Source organism: Pteropus vampyrus, unplaced genomic scaffold (assembly GCF_000151845.1).
Source record: "Pteropus vampyrus isolate Shadow unplaced genomic scaffold, Pvam_2.0 Scaffold1000004872, whole genome shotgun sequence".
Taxonomy (NCBI): Eukaryota; Metazoa; Chordata; class Mammalia; order Chiroptera; family Pteropodidae; genus Pteropus; species Pteropus vampyrus.
Genome location: NW_011919274.1, coordinates 10,559 through 20,299, shown reverse-complemented (window position 1 = coordinate 20,299; position 9,741 = coordinate 10,559). Strand labels below are relative to the sequence as shown.

General features: G+C 56.2%; 1 protein-coding gene across 1 annotated transcript; it reads right to left on the bottom strand.

Annotated features, from left to right (window-relative positions):
- Positions 1–228: 228 nt before the first annotated feature.
- On the bottom strand, positions 229–6,993 carry LOC105311556 (NUT family member 2G-like). The gene is made up of 7 exons (XM_011387530.1): positions 6,978–6,993; positions 4,224–4,941; positions 3,408–3,536; positions 2,763–2,902; positions 2,012–2,295; positions 1,572–1,688; positions 229–1,017 (listed from the first exon to the last, which is right to left on the bottom strand). The coding sequence occupies exons 1-7, from the start codon at positions 6,991–6,993 to the stop codon at positions 229–231; spliced, it is 2,193 nt and encodes a 730-aa protein (XP_011385832.1).
- Positions 6,994–9,741: the final 2,748 nt, after the last annotated feature.

The following is a 9,741-nucleotide window of genomic DNA, read 5'->3' as shown; positions in this document are numbered from 1 at the left end:
CTCCTACCCCCTATCCCCCCAGCCCCTCCCACCCCCAACCCCCCGCCCCAAGCCCCCACCAGACCCAACCTTACCCTGACCGACCCGCCCTCCCTTCCTACCTCCCACGTCAGTAGTACCGCCATGACCAACCCCAGGATGAGGAGGAGCCCCTGGCTCCCGCGGGGGACAGCCAAGTCACATCTAGTATGGCCCCCTGGGGGCACCAGGAGGACACCCCAATGGGCCCTACGGGCTGCAGTGCCGCTTTCTCCTCCTCCCTGAGAGCAACGGGCCACACTTTCTCTTTTGAGGCTGTGAGGAGCGAACCAGCCCCAGAGCCAAAGCTGGCCTCCCAGAGACCCCAAGGTCGGCCCCCGAGAGGGGACTCTTCCCAGCAGGGGCCGGGCCTCCACCCAGAGCGCGCTTCCTAGACTTGGCAACTGGAGGGGCGGCTCGGCTGAGGCCTATTCTCTGAGGGGACAGGGACTGGGGAGCTCCCCAGGACCCCCGACTTCCAGGGAAGACAAGGCCAGAGGCAGAGACAGGACTCAGGGAGAACCCCCAGGGCAGCAGGCTCTTCTGAGAGTCCAAGAGGAAGGACAGGCTGGGCAGCTCCTCCTCCTCCTCACTGGACCAATCTGCTGGCCCGCGAGTCTTCCTGAAAGGAGCGGTCTCTCTGGGAATGGAAGCGTCCCTGGGTCCCAGGCCAGAGGAAGTGCGCCCGTGACCATGGGGAGCAGAGCGGCGCTGTGGAGCCCAGAGTGGTGGGGACTCCCGATGTCCTGAAGAGACAGCAAAGGCTTTGGGCCTGGACAGGTGGGCCTCTGCTGGACGGGGCCTTTGAGGGTCCTTGAAGTCAATCTCTGGAGGGCTGGCTTTGTCGCTGACCCCCTGCTGGGGGCCGTGGTCATGACTCTGAGCAACTCGGCCGGCCTCGGACTCAGGAGATCGTGAGTCCAGTCGTGGTGCACCGTGGCTCGGTGGGGCCTGCACACCCTCTTCCTCCCTCAAGGCCAGGAATCGTTTCTCTACCAGCTGGGAGGGAGGAGGGGGCCAGTGACTGCTCTGCACACGTGGTGGGGGGAGGGATGAGGAGTGGCATCGGAGAGAGGAGGGTAGGTGATGCCCCTGTGACTCGTGACTCGAACCCCAAGACAGGCCTGTGGCTCTCCTGCCATCATCCTGTGCTGTAGTCACAGCTTGCTGCCCCTCCCGTCCCCTGCTGGGCTCCCCATCCCTTCCTTCCTATCATCCTCTCCTTCCTACAGTCCTGCCCTTCCTGTCGTCCTGCACTGCACCCACCCCGGAGCTGGCCCTACAGGCAGGGGAGGGGTGGACAGAGGCACGTGCGCCCCTGCCTGGGGCCCTCCGTGCCCTGGTTTACCTGGGGCTCCCTCTCATGGTTCACCTGACCAGCCCCCTCCCAGGGTCTCTCCCTCCCTTGGTGCACCTGAGGTTCCCCACCCCCGATCTCCCTGGAGGCCCTCCTTCCCCTGTTCTACCTGGCTCCCCATCCCACCCGGGCTCACCTGGGGGTCCTCACACACCCCCTCCCCGGTCTATGGGGTTTCCTCCCTCCCTTGGCTCACCTGGCCAGGAGTGAGTGCTTCCTCCTGCTCCAACTCCTCAGCTAGGGCTAAGGGATCCAGTTGTGTTTCTGAGGAAAGCAATTGTTCCAGGAATCGGGGGTGAATGATTGCCTCCACCTGAGACAGAGGAAGAAACTGTGAGCATCCTGGGTAGGGTGTAACCTGTGAGTCAGCAGGACCTGGGGGAAAAGGGGCAAAGCAAAGACCCGCCACATCCTCGTGCAAGAGGTGAGTGTTTTAGACTGCCACGGTCACCAGTACACACACACACACACACACACACACACACACACACACACACACACACTCACACACTCATGCCCCCAACTCAGGAACAAAGAACAGAACTTGACCCCATTGGCCTGGGCAGAACCCAGGTCTGGGTGCTAGAGTGCCACTCCCTGGAACCTTCCAGACCCTGGAGCTCTGAGCCAGCCCACCTTGGTGACGAAGTCTTCCTGGGAACACAGCTCGTCGATGTAGCTCAGGAGACCCTGGTCCAGGTAGTCCCCGTCCTCTTCCTGCTGCGGCGCCTTTCTGTCCTCTTCCCCCGAGGCTGAGTGGGCCGGCCCCACCAGCCCGTCCATGATGTCCATGTACTCTCTCACAGCCTCCGCGGGGATCTCCTTTGGCGCCTTGGTCTCCCGAGGTCTCTGGCGTCTGTGTGGCTTCGGACGGGCAGGCTGCGCCCCGGGGATGGCCTTCCTGGCAGTGCACGCTGAGGCTGGGCGAGAGGAGGAGGGAGCATGAGGGGCTCCGGCTTCCACCTCCCGAGTGTGCGACGCTGAGAGCAGTGTTTGTGAGACATTGGCAAGGGTGCGGCCGGCTCAGGACCACCCGAAGCCCTGTGAAGCCCTGTGACCGTGGGAGGGGAGAGGTCGGAGGGGAGCATCGAAGGGAGTCACATGGAAAGAAGCGTGGAGCCACCGATTCTCCAAAGGGCCCCCATCCAGCCTGCTCCTCGGCAGACTTTACATTGGGTCCTTTGACAGGAAGGTGGGAGAAGGATTATGAAACTTAACCGGGTCCAGACCCTATGGTGACAAAGGGCGGCTGAGACCTCAGCTCCCATGGCTGTTGTGGTGGAAAGACAGCGCCCCCTTGAAGGAAAAGATCCGCGTGGGGACAGTGGCCTGCCCTGAGTCCCCGTGGCCTTTGGCCATGGGCTCCTGAGGGAACACGGTGCCGTACCTGGCGGCGGGCCCACCGCCGGTGCTGGGGGCACCCAAGGATCAGGCTTTGCTGGGGCCGGAGGAGCCAGGCCTTGCACCCCCTGCGTCCACTGCCACTGCTGAATCTGCATCTCCTCCTCTGCCTCAAACTCCATGAACCTGGTGGGGGGTGGGGGGGAAAGGGTGAGGAAGGCACAAGGGTGTGCTGAGGAGGCCGACCCAGAGCCCGGAAAAGGCAGCAGGTGATGGAGGGATCAGAGAGCAATTGCCTTGGGGATGTGGAGGCCCGGGCCACTGAGGAGGCAGGAGGCTGGCTGGTGGAGCACGTTCTCTGCACAGTGCTCCACCAGCCGCAGTAGCTGGAGTCTGACCCCACTGGCTGGGCACGTCCCCCTGACCCTGTCCTGTCTCTTAATGTCGGGGCAAGGGTGGGTCAAGATCAGGGGAGAGCAGAGGTCACAAGGGAGGTAGGACAGAAGAACCCACGCTCTGAAGGGGAGGGAGGCTTCCGGTGGGGAGAAGGAACTCTGGGCTGTGGGGATACTATGTGGGCCAACAACCCTCTTCCCAACAGCCTCTGACGAGCACCACCACAGCCAGACCCTGACTGAAGTCCAGCCCAGTCCTTGGCCCGCAGCCCTCGAGACTCAGGACCCTGACTCACTTTTCTGCCATCTCGTAAAAGATCATCCGGTCAAAGTTGCTTCTGCGCTGCCATTCCTGCACGGCCCGCCACACTCCCTCCTCCAACGTCATGGTGGGCTTCAGGCGGGACAGGGACCGGAGCACTGGGCTGTAAGTCCGCAGGGTCAGTCAGGGCCTACAGCCCGGCCTCCACCCGCCTGACCCACCCAGCTCTGTGGAACACACCACGTGCCTCCCCACAGCATCACCGAGCACAGGCAGGTGAGGGAGGAGGCTGGGTGTGCAGAGACAAGCATTCCCAGCTACTGCTGTTACTGCCTCACATTCACACCAGCCCATCAACCTGGACTTGAGGCCGACCGTCCACTCGCACCCTATAGATGGGACGCTTTGGCTCTGGGAGCGCTTTTCCTCTTCCAGATTGCCCTTTCATAGCAATAATCACTATCATTAATGAGGTGTGGCACGTGCCAGGCAATCTGCTGCCGCTTCACGGATTAACCCAATGCGTCTGCCCTCTAAATGAAGTAGAATTGTCCTCCCCTTTTTACGAGGGACCTGAGGGTGCCGAAGGACATGTCTCCCAGGGTCACAACTCTAGTAGGGGCCAGGCATGGCTGGGGGAAAGGTGTCAGTTGAGATAAGGCACCCGAGTGGATGTCATGAATGGGGCGTGTGACGCATGCTACCGAGAAGGTGCCTTCTCAGAGCGCGGACACCACCCTCAGACCTTGCTTCCAGTCTCCCAGGATGAGGCAACCCGCATGCCCATCCCACGTTCCTCTCCACGTGAAAGCTCCAGACGAGCTCCCGTGCCCCTGCCGAGCGCACTCACATGAGAAAGCAGGAAAGAGCTTCCGCATCGGGACTCTGGGGAAGGTGCTGCCGGGCCAGGACCTTGAAACGCTGCCAACGACGGAAGTTCTCATAAACGCTCTTGGGGTTGCAGGAGTCATCCGGCGAGGCCTTGCACTGGGAGGTGGCCATGCCACCCTCCCTGGAAGCCCCACTTGGCCATGGCCCGGCGTTCACTGGCGGGACGCCAGGGGCCAGCTGGGCAGCTGGTGGGGGAGCTTCAGGAGGAAGGCCTAGGGGCCAGCCTCCCTCGACAGCCTGGGTGCCCCCAACGGCCGGGGTGGGCATAACGGGCTCCACTGCAGAGGCTGCCAAGAAGAGGGGTGCAGGACACGCAGCACCCCCATGGAGGGTTCCTGGAGCACTCCAGTTGAGTGGGGCCTGCGTAAGGACCAAGGTCTGAGTCTGGGCGGGCTCTGCTCGCCCCACTTCTGACTTGACCTGGACAATGATGTTGCAAGCCCCAGTCCCACTGGAGCCATGACCGGCATCTCTTGCCACCAAAGGCATCCCAGGGAAAGCCGGCAGCACCAGGGGGTGGCCAGGAAGAAATGACGGGGCCATGAGGGGCGGCAGGTGCTGCTCCCAGGGTGGCCGGTATGCGGGGCCAGGCATGGGTGGGGGAAAGGGCAGTGCCATGAAAGGAGACATGGAAGCACCGGGGTTCACGGTCACAGCCGGTCCGAGTACTGCACATGCTGTTGAGACAAAGGAAAAGGGTGAATGGAGTAGGAGAATCAGCAAACAGGACCGAGGAGCTCTGGGCCCCCTTTAACCCCTGGGGAATCAGAGTGATGAGTAGTCTCTACAGGTAAGGACCAATTGGACGGGGAACTGCAAGTTGCAAATGTCCTCAAGTGGTTTTCATGCTCCGACCTCAGGCTGAGAATTATTCCGCTGGAGCGCTTGCTCGCCATTCACCAAGGCTCCCTGACCACTGCCTGCCGAGAAGAAACCGCCCCAGCCAGTGCCGACTCTGAGAGAGCCTCCCTGAGGATTCCCTTACACCTGACCCTGCCGGCCTCAGAGTCTGTCTCCCAAGACATGGAACAGGCCGGACACCTGTCCTGTGGAAAACACCCCTAGGCAGACACACTAGCAGGTAGGGACAATCTCCAAGGTAAGGTCTAGGCACCGTAACGGCCTTTGTGAACAGGCAGTGTCTCAAATATTAGGACCCCATCTCCTCCTCAGTCTTCCTTTTCCTGATGCTCCAACATACATCACTCTCTTTCTTTACTGGCCTAACACAACAAAATCAAAACGCCTGAGTAATACTCTCTCCACGAGACAGCACCACGAACCCAGATATAAGTCCCCTAACAAAGCAGCCTAGTGGGCATCTCAAAACCAACCACAGCCAGCACTTAATATGGGCCAGGTGCTGCCACTCAGTCCCCACTGCTCAGAGTCACTGCCACCACTCAGGAGTTCTGTTCCCAGGAGAGGGATCTGTCAAGTCGGCATTCTGTCCCTTAGACACGGCCATTTCACAGCCAGCAATGGCTGCAGAGGATTAGAAAAGGGCCAGGGAATGGAGAGCAGTGGGGCCGTCAGTGGAGGTTTCCACTAAGTCCCATAGCTACTGTTAGATTGGTCGTGGGGCTGCGGACTCTCTGTGGTCCTTCCCCTTACAGGTCCCAACGACAGCAAGTGAAGACGCAGAACGGAAGCGAGACGCAGTGTGAGCCAGGTGTCAGTGGGACGATGTGGTCTGGAACCCACGCAGGCCCTGGGCCAGGAGAACCAGGAACACACCACGTGCACCTAATTAATTAATCAGGACAGGTGTCCTAGGATGTTGAACAATAACATGGAAGATCATCTTCCTGCTTCTGTGCTACTCTCCTTGCTCTCTTTAAAAAGGAACCGGCCCTCAGAGACGTTCCACAGGAAAGCCCAACCGCACTCCACCTCAGTTCCCTGGCCATGAAGTAGTGACGTGGCACATGGGCAAACTGTCATCTCAAAGGTAAAACGCAGGGCTGAAAGGCTGCCCTGAGATACACGACAATATGAAGTAGGTCTGAGGAGCTGAGTTTCCACACAGGGAGAAGTTACCTGGCCACCCTGCCCCTGATGAATCCAAGACAACAGCTATCTGGGCTGGGGAGAAGTGAGCTCTGGGCTGGGAGGAGTAGAGAAGCTCTGGGCTGCGGCAGTTAGAGCACCTTCCAGCCTAGCTCGCGGGGAGGACATTTCACTGTAGACTTGGCCACAGACAGCCGCACTGGACAACTTTCTGGCTAAGACCACCTCTCGCCACTGTCCCCATTAGATCTAGTATACTCAGTTCAAATCCCTTAGAAAGCTATCGTGGGGCAAGCTCCAGGGTCCCGAAGAACAGGACAGGGGCTGGGTTTTTCCCCGTGACACTCCCTGTGCCACCGCCACGACATAGCCCCCTGTTCCCCACACACGCACAGGTCAAAATGGCTAGTCTCCCCTCTAGAAAGAATCAGTGTGCCCGCTGCCATCCTTTCTCCGGACCCAGGCGTTTCCCCTGAGTCGTCCTGATCCACCCCTTAGGAGCCCTCCTGTCCAGTGCCGGCCCAGGTTTCCATTAGCTTCCAGCCTCCCCAGGCGACGTGTCCCTGGAGGTCCAGCGCTCTCTCCTTCCTCCACTCAGCCCAAATGATGGTTCCCCAACCCAAACCACGTCACACTTATATCCCAAGCATTCGAAGGACAGCAGAGTCTCTAAAACTCACCCCCCTCCAGCCTACAGGCTTACCTCCTTTAGAAGCCATCCTCGCAGGCTGAGGGATTGCCCACCGCTGTCCAGTAGCCTCCAAACTGAGAAAGGTGAGGTCCAGGACCAGGAGAGTGACCTGCTCCAGCGGATGGTCACCATCAAGTAAAGGAGGGAAAAGTTTGAATCTAAACAGTGGAACGTTGGTCTCAAGACATTCCGCAGCGGGGGAGGGGCGGAGGGCAGGTAGGCCTGGGTGGGGGTGGGGAGGCATTCCATGAAGGCCTCTGGCAGGTAGGCAAGAACCACAAGTTCGTTTCAAACTATACAGTGGCAACGAGGTTGGTGTGCGCCTCTGCAGGAAATCTGTAAATTGTCTTTTTCAGATTCACACGCAAAGGTTTTACTTGATGTTCCCTTCGTTTCAATTCTTAATCCACCTACCCAGCGTTGCGTCCCTCGGCCTTCTTCCTACCTGGCTCTTGGCCGACTCCAACACGGGCTACCCTTTCTGACAAAATCCAGAACGGATAGTCTGGTAAATGCATGGGTCCTTACGGCCACACGGGGCCCGGTGTTTGAAATTAGGCCCGGCTCAGCACACCCAGCACCTTGGGTGGCTGGGCGCTCATCAGTCTTCAGGAAGCAGTCCGGTGGCCCCGAGTACCATCCGGTGCTGGACGCTCTGCAGACTCCAGCAGGCCCAGCCTTACTCACGAACCGCTTTGCTCAAGTCTATCGAAGGAAGGCCCTGCAGCCTACACGTCCAAGACCAGAAATCACTGCTTTCTGTTTCAAAGAGTGTTGTGAGCTTAAACATTGAGATTTTTTACATTTTAAACAATTTTAATGTAACATTTAAACAAGCAATACCTTTGCAGATTTCAAGGTCAGATTTCAAGTGTACCAAACGCAAAATGCAATGATGGGTCTTCCACCCACCTCTTTCTTACCCACAGGAATCCAGTGTTGTCCGTTTCCTTTAATTCTTTCCAGAGATGTATTAAGCGACTAAAAGCAAATGCAATCCATTTTTATTTTTTAAAGAAATGCCCTCACTTTTTTTCCGGTGAAAAATTAACGCGGGCTCCAACATTCTGCAGATTTGTATAATGATTGCCTTTCTACTGGTAATATGGCTCCTCTTTGTACATCTGGAGGCTAGATTCCTAGAACAAGAATTTCTACCGCCCCTTAAAATTCAAACTACATGAAAACTTAGGTGGCCACATTTAGCACATAATGGACGCGCAACGGAATTCAAATTCCAGAGCAGCGATGAATTTGTTTTTAGTATAATTCTGTCCCGTGCAATACTTTTGATATACTTTTGCGGCAAATTTGTTTGCTCTTTGCTGAAATTTACATTTAACTGCGATCCTATATTTTATTTTACCTGGCAATTCTCCAAAAGAAGTAAGAGATTCAGCTATTTTTAGTTACTCACTCCTGTGAAAGAGAACTTGGAGTAAAGAGACTTGACTGTGTATCCTGGCTCTACCACAAAACACAGTTGCATACACAACATGCTCTCTGGATGATATGGAATGTGGAGGAGCCATCGTACAGCACTGAATGCCTAGGCCTGGTGGCAATAAAGACAGAAGGAAGGGATGGGAAAGCAGAAAACCTTCTCCTTCCATAGGTTAATGGGGCCTAATATCTTAAGGTTTAGTTCCTCCCGGATGCTGAAAACCCACTACACATATACCTCGAGACAAAGGCAGAATGCTGTTCTCCATGTGCAATCATCATTCACGCAAGCCTGCTTTCTTAAGTCGTAGCTGGCCAGTCTGATCCTGGAAACCCTGATCGTGGGCTTCCAAAATTCCCATCTGCCTCATATACCCTTACTCTTTGGAATCTAGGCTCTCCATGGCATGTGGTCCCACGTGCATGGGAATCATGGTAGCACCTCTTAAAAAACTTGTTTGACTCTTAGTTTCATATTATTTATAAATGTTAGATTATCACAGTCAAAATGATATAAAAGAGCATTTGTGTTGTGTGTCGTGACAGGAGAGGATTGTCAGGAAACTGGTCAAGGGAGCTGAGGGGCGACAACTTCAGAGGACCGCAACCAAATCTTTGGGAGACAAGCTTCATTCGCTGCTGGAGCAGCAGAATTCCTACTGATGGGTGAGTGTTGGGGCGGGAAGATAGATTTAGGGGCACTGTTCCACAATCTGAACATTCGCTGAGAAGGACCCCTGTTGGCGTTTAAGATGTTCAACTTGCCCTTTACACGGAAGAGTAGACTCAAAAGAAGATGAGGTGAGGTGAGAGCAGTTCAAGCAAAATCGTGAACTTCCTTTCAAAGACCTACTGCTGGGACTTGAAGAAAATTAACAACTTGAAGATATTTCTCAGGGCTTGAGCTTTTTTCACAGGGAATCCTGTTGAGGCAAAATATTGTTCTCAGGCACTCACTCGAGAATGGGAGGCTTTCTCGTTGCTTCCTGCCTTTGTCCAGTCAGTCAACCAACTATTACAATAGTCTCCCTCATGCCTCTGACAGAATTAGAATGAGTCTTCTCGGGACCGCTGCTACGAAAATTGCATTGGGGAAAAATGATCTGGTTGCAATACTGCAGTCACTTTTGTATTACATCAAAGTCCAAGACCCAAGAAGCAGATAGAATCAAATGATCTCAAACGGAATTTGGGAAGGCTGGTCATGCAAGGGGACATCTAAAAGTGCTTCGGACCCTGATTTCTGAGTATTCCTACAGAAAGTTCAACGGCGGGCATTTAGTGCATAGAGAAAACATCTCTGGATATGGCCTCAGAAAGCACCTTCCGCCTC